The sequence below is a fragment of the Leptonotus elevatus genome, chromosome 1 (genome assembly GCF_054856555.1).
Source record: "Leptonotus elevatus isolate MCC_2025b chromosome 1, RoL_Lele_1.0, whole genome shotgun sequence".
Classification (NCBI taxonomy): domain Eukaryota; kingdom Metazoa; phylum Chordata; class Actinopteri; order Syngnathiformes; family Syngnathidae; genus Leptonotus; species Leptonotus elevatus.
In genome coordinates this window covers 17,072,392-17,086,926 of record NC_141239.1, presented here as the reverse complement: position 1 = coordinate 17,086,926, position 14,535 = coordinate 17,072,392, and the positions used below count along the sequence as shown (strand labels likewise).

The 14,535-nt window shown below is 41.5% G+C and overlaps 2 protein-coding genes across 2 annotated transcripts; one reads left to right on the top strand and one right to left on the bottom strand.

The window, feature by feature from the left end:
* Positions 1-2,586: 2,586 nt before the first annotated feature.
* LOC147181094 (leucine-rich repeat-containing protein 52-like) lies at positions 2,587-12,130 on the top strand. The gene is made up of 2 exons (XM_086078627.1): positions 2,587-3,583; positions 10,763-12,130. Exons 1-2 carry the CDS (start codon positions 2,941-2,943, stop codon positions 11,074-11,076), a joined length of 957 nt encoding a protein of 318 aa, XP_085934753.1. The 5' UTR covers positions 2,587-2,940; the 3' UTR covers positions 11,077-12,130.
* Positions 12,131-12,721: 591 nt separating this feature from the next.
* LOC147181093 (general transcription factor II-I repeat domain-containing protein 2A-like) lies at positions 12,722-14,530 on the bottom strand. Its single transcript, XM_086088182.1, is given in 4 exon segments — positions 12,722-12,727; positions 13,523-14,079; positions 14,082-14,290; positions 14,292-14,530. Coding segments are annotated over 4 exon segments (1,011 nt in total).
* Between the last annotated feature and the right edge of the window lie 5 nt (positions 14,531-14,535).

The window sequence follows — 14,535 nt, the reverse complement described above, 5'->3', positions numbered from 1 at the left end:
GCCAAGTTTTACTTAAAGGGGAACCTACCCTTTTTTTCTTTCCAATTTACAGTGACGTACTTTAGCAACTTTAACAAAAACAATCCCATTTTGCATTTATAAACAGATAACTTAACGCTAGGATAGAAATGGTTGTAAATGTAAAGATTGCCTAATTGAAGAATTGGAACTGGAAAAATTAGAGACCACGCACTTTCTACCCAGATGTATGACAAAAATGCAATTCTAAATATGGACAAAATTATAAATTAAAAAATCCGCATAAAATCGACACGTTGAAATCAATTTGGGAACTTTTATTTATTTATGTATTTATTTTGTGGGCGCCACAAGCCGCCGTTGCTCTATATTCTTATTTACCAAATGTTGCAGTATACTAAGTAGATGTTTAAGAAAAAAGACAGGTAAAAGAAGAGGTACTAATTCAACTTTCTTATCCTGCTCAATCTTGTTACAATCCCATAAATAAATAAATAAAAACAAAAATAAATAAAGTAGCAATATGCTCATTACTATTATTGGGCGGCATGGCTCAGTGGTTGAGTGGTTGTCTCCTAACTCAGAGGTTGTGGAATCGATCCAATACCATTTGTGACCACGTCGAAGTACCCTTAAGCAAGATACTGAACCCCCAGTTACTCCTGATTCTGTGACATCAGTAGGTGAAGGAGTAGTAATTAGTAATTAGTTGATTACCTGCTGCTGAGCTTGCAACCTGCCAATTCCAATTCAAGTTACACTTTCATTCCAGCCACATTATATTTCATTGTAATATGTTTGTTTGTAAAATATATATTTGTATTTAAAAATATATATATTTAGGTGGGGGTGGGAGCTTGGAAATATTGCATTTATTTGAAGCCCCCCTAAAATAGGCCTAATGACACCACTGCCGGATCAGTCTTCTCACGGTATATGAAGAACACGGTACTGTCGCGAGTGTTCCAATTCCATGATGCTACTACCAAACATTCATCACTAGATGTCCTCGTAACATCACCTAACATCTGACAAACGGTGTTTGGCTCAGATAGTTGGCTGTTACATTCCCACGAGACCAACCTGGTGAGTCCTCCTTCACTTCCTGCCAGTGTATGGCTCAAAGTGAAAGAGTCAGAATGCTCAGCGTACACAGTTGACATTTTCTCTGTGGGTCTTTAAGCAGCACATCTGTCGGCCCTTTTCCCCACCTCCTCCTCCACACTGAGTCTGATTCAGCACTACAACACCTACACATGGAACCAAGAATAGATTCCGACTGGGTGAGGAGAACAACAAGTGAGACCACCCTGTCCCATCCCATCTCCCATCATCAGCTTGCCAGCCACATATGCTCAGTTTGGACTGGCGCAAGGTGCAGCCAGGAGCTAAATGTCAGGAAAGATTATTTTGGAGTGAATATTTAACATTTTGTATTTTCTGGACTGTAGAGGAGGGTGCTCTATTTTGGACAGATGTGTTCCTCCCTGAATTCCTAAGCTTTCTTGGCATGAGACCTTATGAAAGATGTGAACATCACCAAAGGTCAGAGCATGTTGACCAGACCAGACTCCTTAAAGTCCCTGTAAAGCAGTGCTTGTCAATTAATTTTTTGCTAACTCCCCCAGGAAGAAGAAAATATTTTTCTGCCTTAACTAAAATACTATAATTTTCCTCAAAAATGGTCGTGTTGTGCCACTGCCACCTGAAGCGGATGTGCAATTACACTTTTTTTTTTCTAGTGTGACAAAAAAAAAGTTCCCCGAGGTCACACGCCTCCCACTAATTAAAAAAAGTGAAAACAAAGTTTACCACATGGGGACAAGCCTAACAAATCTGAATGAATGACCCTGGAAGAGTTTGATTATTTTTCATTGTATTTATTTTAATTTTTTATTTTAATGATGCTCTTTTTTTCTTCCTATTCTTGTTTTCCTTTTTTTACTTCAACTTATATTTTATACTTGTAATGTGTTTTGTGTTTATATGTTCAATAAACCAACCCACAAACTAAAAAATAAAAAATAAAAAAGTAACTGATGAAAAAATTTGGCCTCTTCCATCAATTAAGTTGTCCACGAACTAAGATAAATAAATACATACTGGGACCAATTAAATGTAACTGGATGATTTCCTGTACAGCAGAGCGATTGGGAATAACTACGCTATAGGCCACCGTGCATGCCACCCTTTATTGTTATTTTTTGTGGTCGTACTTATTTTTGTTGTTTTAATTACACCAGTAGGCCTAATTGTGGCTAAACGCATTTGATGCTGTTGTTGTTTTTAAGTCTGTGATGCAGCTGCGTACTGAGTCACACACCTGAGGCCACACCAACACACGTGCACAACAACCATGCATGTTTCATGATCGATCAACGTGAGCACACGTGCACGCACGTGCGGATGAGGGAGCCGCCGCGAGTTGCTAAAGCAAATAGGCCATGCAAGCAAACACGCACACGCAAATGCGTTGGATTACACTGAATATTTTGTTCCAATTGCAGCCGCTGCCCGGTGCTTCAACCCTCTGAGCGAGGAGCCGCCCCCCCCCCCCCCCCGCCCTCACCGGAGTTGGTGTCTTTCGGAAGGCGAGAGGATGCCACAGCCAAACATGACAAGTGACCGCGCACACCGCGAGCGGGGCAGCACCATGACACGTCGTGAGCGCGCGCAGCGGGAGCGCACAAACGTGTTCGGGTGAAGGAAACCCAGTACTGCCATAAATCCACGAGGCATGACAACCACCGTGAGCTCATCGGATGCACGCTGGATCGGGATCAGGACCAGCTGACAGGATGAGCTGAAACATTACGCGCGAGAGAGGCGCCAAGGGCAACCGTCTCCACTGACCTCTGTGGAAACATCCTCGTGCTAATAGATCGTCTGGCGGAGGTCCATGAAGAATGTAAGCGTGCGTGGATCGCTCCGAGCGGGCTGGATGAAGCGCTCGGCGGTGTCATGCGTCTTGCCCCGCAGCCAAGCGCGCTCCTGGTCGTCGCCGTGCTTCTGCTCTCCTCCGGGGTGATCGCGTCCCCGCGGCTTTCGTCCGGCTGCCCGGACCGGTGCGTGTGCGACGAGCAGCTGGTGGTCCAATGCGCCGGGCAGCACCTGAGCAGCTTCCCCGAGGACCTGCCGCTGGCCACCCGGCAGCTGATTATCTCCAACAACTTCATCGCGGAGCTGCCGCCACTTGCGCTCAACTACCTCTCGGACCTCGTCTACCTGGACTGCAGCAACAATTCCTTGACGGAGATCTCCCAGTCCACGTTTGGGAATCTCAGAAAGTTGGCCTATCTTGACCTCTCCTTCAACATCCTCGCCAGGATCGAGGACAGAACCTTCGGCCCCTTGGACAGTTTGGTTATGCTGAGGATGACGGATAACCCGTTCCTGTCTGAGATCCACCAGGACGCCTTTGCAGAGAACGTGGCTCTTCAGGTGCTCGACGTGAGCCGGAACAACTTGACGATGCTGAACATCAGCTCCCTCATCTCACTACCCGCCCTGCGCTCTGTGGGCCTCAGTGGCAACCCGTGGAGCTGTGAGTGCGGGAGCGAGGAGCTTTGTCTCTGGGTCCACTTGGAGGACTTCAAGTTTCAAGGTTCCACTTTGTTTTACTAATGTCACCATTTGACAATTTGAATGCACCAATGTGAATTAGGGATGTAACGGCAACGGCAATATCTTGATATTGCGATATTAAATTTGGCCACGGCATGCATGTCACGATATTAAAAGCAGCACATCTGTTAAAAAGGTGAGGTTATTCCATTTGCGCAGTTTTACTGCCATTGACGATTATAAACGTCAAAAAATCATTTTAACTATTTCTATTAGTTTAAAAAAAAATTCTACTTTGGTTAACAAGAGCATGAAAACCTAGTCTTTTTTTATTGTACGTTTAGAACAGATATAAAATTTGTGATTATTTGAGAGTTAACTATTGAAGTCATGCGATTAAAAAAAAAAGAATCGCCTGACGCCCCTAATTTTTACTAATTAGCTCATCAGGTGATTAACACTTTTTATTGTAATTAATCGCATGACTTCACTAGTTCACTCACGATTAATCCCAAATTTTATATCTGTTCTAAATGTACAATAAAAAAAAAAATCTAGGTTTTCATACTCTTGTTAACAGAAGTAGACAATTTTTTACTAATAGAAATAGTTCAAATGAATTTTTTTATGTTTATAGCCGTCATGGACAGTGAATGAGTTAATTAGGAATGTTTTGGCCATATAAAGCAGTCATATCAGCAAATATATTTATAATTTTTTGGGGCAAAATTTTAGGTTTTTACACAGTATAATGAGTTATTTTTATTTTTTTTAATAATCGCCAACCTCCCCACAATATTGTGATCATTATATCATATCGTATCACTACTCTACACTTTCACCCTATGATCCAACTGCCTCAGACTAAGAATTTGAACTCATCCCTGAACATAAAGTTGCACCACATGTTCAGGTTTCAGCACGTGCGGCGCTGACACCAGCATCAACGGCCGTGACACTAAAGACCACTCACGGCAGATCCCCTGGCTTGGGGAGCCCATTTGGCAGTCTGCCGTCGTTATTCAGTCTAGAGACGATACTCGGGTTCACTCCAAAGAATGCTGCAACTTGATTTTGGGGAACACCAGTATGAAACTGTTCTATTTGGCAAATAGACAAAAAAACCTTGGCATGCATATGTTTATCAAACACAAACAAATGGCTCCACGCAGGTTGGTGAGCTCCGCAAAGAGATGCAGGTGACGGAAGTGGAGCATGATGACATTCTATCAAATAAGCGGCAGGATAAAAGCAGGTGCATGGCCAGAGAGGCCGCGCGATCCTTGCAACTGTGCTCATTAATTCATATTTGCAGGCTGTGTTACAAACAATCAGTGCTCCATCTCTTAATCAATGTGCGTTCGGGTCAGCCGATTCAGGCGGAATGTGATTATCTTACGTCAGATAATGACACTTGACTATTAGTAATAGTATCAAATGTATATTATTTCATAAGCCTGAATGCTTTTTTTAAATAATCTAATTGAGATTTTATTATCCCCTCAGTATTGCGATTGAACTCATTCACTCCCAGCCATTTTCACTGAAGCAACCCCCTTTGCTCTTGACTGTTTTACTGGATTTTGACTGATTTTGCAAGGCCCACTGAATATTGTGTTCCATTGCTATAAAAACATGGATTTTAATTTGCAACAATTAGCATTAGAATATAGCTAAGTTTCATTATTATTCACAAATCTCATGTGCTTAAAAAAAAAACATGGAAAAGAGCCTCTCTTGTACTCTGCTGCCACCTGCTGGCCGTTTTTGTTATAACTACTATTGCTTTAAGCGTTCTCTTCAGTTCAGACACTGCATCAAAGCCTTCTGTATGCTCTAGCATAAAAAAAACATAAAAAAAACGAATACATTCTTGGGACCATGGCAATATTTTAAATAGAACGTTTTAATACGTTTTTGGGGACACGTGAGTTAATATGCGATTATTTTTGTGAAATTTGTATTCACATGTATTTTTTAAAGAACACAAGCAATAAATGAATCTCAATTACAATAAACAATATTGTGGTAATCACATCGGGGTTACCAATTGTGGAGATGCGGTAAATGATGAGACGAGGAGATGAAAATAATACAAAGCAAATGAAAAATGAATTAATATGAAACACAATTTACTAGGCCGTCTTCTAAACGTTCACAACAACAACTTCGCCAAATTCTACCAAACAAGTGTGGCGTAAACCTAATTCGGTAATTCACAGGTCAGATGACAAAAACAATGCAAACAAATTCGGCGGCTTTACCACTCCTACTTGAAACAATGATATGTAAACCTGCCGACTGCAATTCTTAAGCAATGAAATTATCTTCATCAGTGGTGTCCAAACGACGGCCCCAGGGGCCATTTGCAGCCCACCTTCCATTTTTCAGCGGCCCACAGGCATGTGCTAAAAATGACATTTGAAGGTGTTGAATGAACTTGGTATGCAAACATGGACTTCACTTTTTAAGACCATAATTTGGCTACACTACAGTATATAAATGAATAAATAAAATCGACATATATAAAATAAACCCTACCGGACATTTGATGTGAATTCAGTTAATTGTTCAGCCCTGTAATTCAGGTCTTATTTTGATTTGGAACTACTGTGGATGTGTGACTGTGCAAAAGGGCAGCTGCTATTTATAGTGAGCAAAGACGCCAGTCATAATTCTAACAGCAGCGTTATAATGCAGCCGCCACGCTCTCGCTAAAAAGGCATCCCCTGCTTCTCTCTCTCCCACACATGCGTGCACATATATACACCCGCCCGCCCACGCTCAAACCCCGCAGCTTAGGCCAAGTCCGAAAGAGCTGCCCTACTTCCGTGCAGCTCCGTGCCTTTTGTCTAACTTCATTTGGAGTCGAGTCTCCGGTGGAGACAGCTGCCAGCAAGGGAGGAAGAGGAGGACACTTAATGTCAGACGATACCTCTTGGTGACTATTTTGTCTCCCAAACCAGCTTTAGGAAGACCTACTTTTAGTGCTGGGGGTTTGGGTGAGAGACACCTGCGTTGCCAGCGCCGTGACTCTTGTTAAGTCTCATCTGTGTCCCACCTGGTTCACGCAACACGACTGGCCTGTCTCTTCAATTTAGGAGACGCATCAATGGCGAGAGAGAGAGAGAGAGAGATGGAAAGCTCGAGGAAGGAACCAACAGATTCTCCTCTGTGTCGTCCTCCTTGGTTAGATTAGCAGCTCCCTCAGCTGTTATATAAAGGGGGGGGGGCATCTCAAAATAGAGCAGAGCGAGGATGGGGGAAGCAGAAAGGGAAAGCCCTCACGTTTTTATGCCCTTTTTTTTTTTCAGGGAGGGGGTGGTGGTATGGAGCCAGAAGGGTTTCCTTTTTCGCTGTCAGACACGTGCACAGATATTAAGAAAGTGTGCAAATGCACAAAGGGATGATCGGGAAGCTTTGTGCTGAGGAGACGTGCCTGCCTGCTCAATATGCATACATTTATGTCACATGTGTGTGCTGAAGCAGGAATGAGGCAACCTCTACAAAACTGGTCCAAAGATAAGATCACACAAAAAAAGTTGGGTCAAAAATAACCTAGATTGGATCAAAAATGGAACGACCTAACATTTTGAGTTATTCAACTCAAATTAAATTAATAACCCACAAAACAACCCAAACAAATTGGGTTGCTTTATTCATTTGATACAACTTTTTGGGTAAAAAAAATAACTGCCCCAACTTTTTGAGTGATTTAACCCAAAAAGTTGGGTCAAATAACCCACAAAGCAACCCAGTTTTTTTGTCTTGTTTTTTGGGTTATTTGTTTGACCCAACTCTTTGAATTCAATGAATAACCCAGAGTTATTTGTGAGTTACTAATTGGATAAAAAATGGGGGAGAGGGGAGGGGGGTGTATTTGAATATCCCTTTTTGAGTTATTTAACCAAAGTAGTCAGGTCAAATAAAATTAATAACCCACAAAACAACCCAGTCCTTGTGGGTTAATCATAGACCCAAGTTTTTGTGATAATCGAGTAACCCAATTGAATTGGGTCGAAAAGGAATCAAGCAAACTTTCTGAGTTACTTAATCCAAAAAGTTGTGTAAAATTAAATTAATAACCCACAAAGCAACCCCGTTAGTTGACTAACCCAAAAAGTTGGGTTTGTCCCTTTTTGAATTTGGGTTATCTTTGACCCAAGTGTTTTAAGAGTGCATAGTTGGCTGTGGATTTTCTGTACTGGTTGGAGCTTACAGGAGGAGCAGACTCAGTTTCACATGTGCACCCCTTCCTTGACTTTAAGAAAGAAAAGGGATTTGTGTGCCAAACATCCATTCATTGTCTTCCACCTATCCGTGGTTGGGTTGCATCTGATTTAGCAAGAAACTATCCTCTTCCCAGCCACTTCGTCCAGCTCTTCCAGGGGAACCCCGAGGTGTTCCCAGGCCAGTCCGGAGACATTCTCTCCTGCTTGTACTGGGTGGGCCCCAGTTCCTCCTCCTGGTGGGACCAGTCCAGGAGGCATCCTAACTCGATGCCCGAGCCACTTCATCTGACTCCTCTCAATGTTGAGGAGCAGCGGCTTGACTGAGTCATTTTTTAATTTTGGTTCTTCAAGTCCAATTTAACATACTGTATTTCCACCATTACAGAAAAGTACAGCAGAGAGAGTTGGTTATTTTCAGGCTCAGTTTTTTCCAGATCAAGTGTCACAGAAGACAGTACCTTGTACAGTTAAGTCTTTGGATCACTCCTGCTGGGAATTCTCGTCAAATCTATGAATAAGAATGACTGTGAATGAAAGAAAAAAAAACGTATTTAGGATTATTTTCTCAAAAAGGCTTCTCTTTTGAGGTGCTGTGGAGCACAACAGACGTGTTAAAAATGACTGGCAGGCTGTTGAAAATGTATATGGTAATTTATAGAAAACCAAGGATTTGGACCTTTTTTTTTTTTTGGGTATTCTCTGCAAGCTCTCAGTTCAAGTTTCACCCTTTTATTTTCTGGTTTCGTGCTCAGTCTCAGACAAGCCTGTGAAGAGGAAAGGGGATTTGAATAATTCAACCTTCGTGCGGTCTGGTAATTTAGTGCCGCATGAAGATAGTGTAACATTGTTGCTTGCGGTTTCCTATTTGGACAAGGTACCATTGCTGAGCACGTGTAGCCTCTGCACATGATAGACGGAACTGAGTGTGAATATGTTCTATGCAAAACAATACGTAACCCTTTGAATTATTTATCCAGCTCTTCGGTTGAACTTAAAGGCCTCTGGGATGCTATTTATGGTTCACGAGAACAGAGAGATTCAAACATTTTCTGCCAAAGTAAAATTTCTTCCCTCAGAGATCTTTGCAGCAGTTTCTAAAATAAGCCCCAATCAAAGTGTGCTGAAAGTCATGATGATGCTGTGCGCTGCTACCGCTGGCATCGCAATCTCATTACAACACTCACGCAAACTTCTGATTATGCTCATTAGCTCATTAGTTTTTGTCATACAAACTCCTTCTGTAAAAGGCCCTCATTTCCAATGAAGGGACATTAGTTTATTAGTTTATATACACCCACAGGCTGCAACATAAAAGCTGTATCAAACGTTCAGCCTGTTCAAAGACAACATTTGTTCATTTAACAAAATGTTTTATTATTATTGTAGTTTCGGTTTTATAGAACTGCACAGAGGCATTTCTAACATTGGCAGAACGTTAGGATGAGCTGACCTTAACATAATCAGAAGTACTGACCTACTTTTGCAACCTAAATTCTAATATTTGTTCCCTGAAATTGGATGAATTCATTCCCAACAGTCTATTCTCTTCATTTCATAGCGTTTCTCCTGGCTGCACTGCTTCCAGTACTGTATGTGGATGTTTGAATTTTTGTCCAATCAGATTTCAGCATCTATGTGTTGCCATGTTAATCTAATCTGGCTTCAGAATCAGGAAGCGTAATTTAATGTTAAGGCATGGGACGGTTTCTTTAACCAATCCGATTTCAAATTCACCTCACAGGTGGCTCTTGATCACGTCAGCATTTTTCTGTCTTCTTATTGGTCGATCAGAGCAAAACAACAACAACAACAACAACAACAAAAACTACTTTGACCAACAAAACACGTCGGTAGCACGGCAGGGAAAAAACAGTAAAACAGAATAAATCGACCACAAAAATGAGTCGACCCAAAGGTTTTGTGCCGATGCTTCGCTGGCGCCAAAAGAAAAACAACTGCATTGTACTGTATTCACAGGCAACTAGCACCCTCTATTGATGGAAAGTTGATACTGCAGTCAAGTTCAAATCTATCCGATTATTCGATCGATAGGATAATTGATTCTAAAACGATTCGAAAGAGATACTCGACTTAAGTCATTTCCAGCAGAAAGATGTTAATATGTTGATCATTTATTTGATAACATCGTTATTTTTCAAGTAAAATTAATAATTTTAAAAACACATTATGCCACTTGCTGTCGACTGAAAATGACATCATCTGTGCTCAGGGCACAGGTAACGACCAATCACGGCTCACTTCGCAACTGTCACATGACCTAACCCGGAAAACAGGTGAGCCGTGATTGGTCGTTAGCTGAGCTCTGAGCACCTGTGATGTCATTTCCAGTCGACAGCAAGTGGCAAAATGTGTTTGAAATGTAATAATTGGACCTGAAGTTATTTATTCTAAACAAAATATTAACTAACTGATTAAAATGGTTAAATTAATCAAGTATCCCTTTAAGAGATAACACAGTCCAATACTCTGAAAACAAAAAAATAACCCAGTTTGGGTCTGGTCCACTACTCAACTTTCTGGGTTGAAACAACCCATTTTTTAATAAATTCTAAAAACAGTTGGGTAAAAAAAGAAAAGATCAATGACATGGGTCAATTTGACCCAACTTTTTTTTTATTTTTAACAAAGTAACCAAACTTTTTATTAAGTGTAAATTAATTTGGTTAATTCAGCATAAAAGTAGGGTGAAAAATACCCCGATTTGGGTTAATTTGACCAATTTTGGGGAGTTATTATTGTACAAAACAACCCAAATTTTGGATTTGTTTTATACACAACGACCCTAATTTTTGAGAAAGTTGTGTCAGGTTGACCCAAGTAGTATTTCGGTCCATTTGTTGTTTTATTTCAATGTTTTGTATTCTAACATTAGAAATATGCTTGCCACGTCATTAGGCACACCTAATCTCGTAGAAATCCACTGTAATTCTGAGGACTGACGCTGATTTACTGTGTGTGTGTAACAGACGAGGGCCAGACCGTATGCAGTTCCCCAGACGACCAGCAGGGCCGTCGTCTCGGCGAAGCGGGCATCGAACTACGGGCGTTGTGCCACCACACGTTAGGTTCCTGGGACTATCTATTCTTCGTCATCATCGGCTTTGTCATCTTCGCCTCCGGTACCGTGTTGGCCTGGGTCATGGGGGTCATCATGGTGCTTTACGAGCGCTACATCAAGAAGAAAGATGAGCAGCTGGAAGTGGACGGGGAAGAGGAGTCAGGGCGGACCGCACGGACCGGGAATGAGCACGAGAACGCTTTGTTAAAACATACTGTTTAGGAGGTCCGCTTTGGATTCTCACAGTGCCTCGACGTCTGCTTTTAGGACCTCCTGGATGTCCTACATGGAACTCTCACCAGAGAGCAGGAACTGGCTCCAAACACACAATGGAGGCTACAGTGAGTTACTGATTCTCCTTTCGTTCGATGGGGTCAAGTGGTCAGTCAGGATAACGATGAAGATGGCGAGTCGATCGGATTCTCTTCAAGCAGGGATGATCATAAGTGAGTGTTGAAGACAGAAATCAACTAAAAATTGCTGGGTCAAAAATAACCCAAATTGGGTAAATAGCTAATAGTAGGACAGGGTTTCATAAATCGAATAATCAAAATCAAATCGATTTTCCTTTTAGAGCAGGAATCGATTATTTTAATCTCTTTTTTCCTCCATAAATTAAGAAAATATAATTTTGAAGGCCAATTTTTATTTTATTGTTTTCTTGAAAAGTATTGCTCACATGAATTTAAAGGATCTTTGTGCAGTTTGTCACTTTTTTTTTTTTTACTCACGACTGCCACCTCTGGCCCAAAACGTAACTGCAACATCTGTGTCAGGCTCGTCCATGATGCGCTTGAGAGTTCGCGCACAGTTTTAAAACGACAGCCACAATTGACAAATGAATACATGACTTATGGAGGTATGAAAAACTCCTCCCCTCCCCAAAGAAATTGTGGAGTGTAAAGGGAAGATAAAAGTTAATCGGTGCAGTCAGAGTAAAACAGTCGAGAGCTCCTTCACACTCATCTGGTCATTGGTGGAGCATGCATGTTGCAGAAAAAAACTTGACTACCTTTTTAAACTGCACAATGCACCTTTAAAAGTATTTTTCTTACATTTATGAGAGACCTGATTTATTGCACTTTATGACAATTCAGAATCTTTTTAATTTATGAATAACCGGTTAAGAAAATGGATGGATGGATTTACAATTGCTGAATTAGAATTATGAAAAAACATTTTCATCTCATCCATGCTGATGTCAATGTTTGTGTAACACTTAAGTGATTATAACACGTCATTTTCATGAATAAATTAAATAAATCATTTAACCAGTTACTGCCTCTGCAAAATTGAATGTTAGTGGAGTGTTTATTTATTTATTTACCATGTCCTTGATATTTAAGAAGACTTGCTGTTCCAAGTGAGTAGAGCTGAATCGTGAAAAATTTAAATTGAATCGAACTGAACTCTTGTGAATCGAAATCGAATTGATTGATGAACTTTGAATCAATGCCCACTCCTACCAAATAGCTCATCCAAAAATGACTAAGCCAAAAGATGGGTTAGTCAGTAGATTGTGTTGACGATTTGACCCAGCGCACTGGGCCAAGATTTTGATCCATCAAAAGGGCAAAAACAGATTCGAATCCCATTTTCTAAGAGTGTCACATTAAATGTACATCAACTTCAGTACATATCAAAATGGCAACCAAATCAAATTTTCAACCCAATCTGTTGGGTCAAAAATAATTCACCCAACCTTGGGTAAAAGTAACCAATTCAGCAGCTACCCATGTGAGTGAATTAGGAAAACAACCCAGCATTTTTTTTTAGTGTGTGCCAACTCCCTCGTAAATTCCATCATAGGGCTAAATATCGGACTCCTGTGTACGTATTCAAACAGTTTTAAGGTCACAATAAAATTCTAAAGCTGTAAAAGTCAAGCGTACAAAAGCGTTAAAGTCAACAAACGAGTGTGAGGTTAAAGAATGAAAGAATGAGATGACCAAATGTGTTCTATGATAAGGCAATGTGGTCATTTGTATAGTGGTTAAAAAAAACGTGCATCGTTACGCAATAGGCTGTGGGCAAACTTCATCTCCATGTAGATCCTCGACCTGCTGACCTTCGATGAATTGAGGATACAATACAGTTTGCTAAAACAATCACTCAAAGCGTTAACTATTATGATGCAAAAAGGATCAGTGCCATTCATTTATTTATCACGAGAACAACTAAAATCGTTTGCGGATTTGTTTTCCCACAAATAACAGCTACACTCGCTTCGACTAAATCAAATGAAAATCATTCTCAGTTTGTCAAACTCTAATCCAAGGATCACAGGATTGTGGACACCGGAGCACATATTGGACACACATCATAGGGTGTTTGTTGGCATGCAAAATCTTCCACGTATGGGTAGACCAGGGGTGGGCAAACTTTTTGACTTGCGGGCCACAATGGATTTGAAATTTTGACAAATGGGCCGGACCAGGAGCATTTGGACCTCAGAGCACAGTAAACACAAAACAGATAAATGTACAACCCGATTTACTTAGTGTGCACTAAGGACTGCGTTTTTCAAATGTGCAAAACAGTGTTGTTGGTCTCCCTTTTTTGCCAGTACATCAAAGTCCGGAGTTAGTTTTGTTGTGGCAATTCTAAGGATAGATCCGAGGTGTTGGTCAGTTAACTTGGATCTGTGACGGCCTTTATTGATGTTCACGATGCTGAACGTCTGCTCACACACGTAGGCCGAGCCAAACAACACCAGCATCTTCTGTGCCGTCCTCCGGAGGTTTGGAAACGCGGCTTCGTTCAGTGAGGCATAAAAGTCACTCAGTTTAAGAGACTTGAACTTCTCCTTTGAAGCAGAGTCGGACTGAAGATCGATCAGTTCCAACTGCAGCTCCGGCGGTGCCGTTTCAGGCTCTTGTGACACCAGCTGAAGTGATGAGGCAGTTTGTTTAAAATCAGAGAAGCGACGGCAGACTTCTCTGTGCAGGTCGTCCAGTGATTTGCAGTATTTATTTGCGTTTTGGATGGTCCCTTTCTGCACGGCTAGTGTGGGGAAATGAGCGAAAGATTTGTTTGACAATAAAATCAGCTTGGATTTGAAGGCGCTCACATTTGTGTACATGTTGTGCACAAACTGATCTTTCCCCTGTAGCTTCACGTTCAGCTCATTCAGGTGTGAAAATATGTCCACGGCAAACCCAAAGTCACAAAGCCAGTTCACGTCACTCAACTCGGAATATTCTTCGGATTTTCCCATTAACTCCAAAATGAGCTAATCTCCTCTTTGAGCTCCCACACTCGTGGGAACACTCTTCCCAAATTTAACCAGCGGACACGAGAGTGGTAAAGTAGGTCCTGGTGACCCGCATCGGTTTCCTCCAACAGTGTAACGAACTGACGATGATCAAGTCCCCTCGCTCGTATGAAGTTAACAAGTTTTACAACTGGATCGACAACGTGATTAAGCTGCAACAGACTTACACAGAGACTCCTGGTGAATGATGCAGTGAAGGAAAATAACGTCCTGCTCGGGGTTTTGCTCCTTCACTTTATCCTGGATCCTTTTCAGCAGTCCGACATTTTTTCCTGTTAAATTTGGCGATCCATCCGTGGTGACATTGGAAAGTTTACTCCAAGGAAGCTTCATCCTCTCAACGACAGCGGACACATGTGCATACAAGTCCTCTCCTCGCGTTTTCCCCTTCAGCGACTCCATGCTCA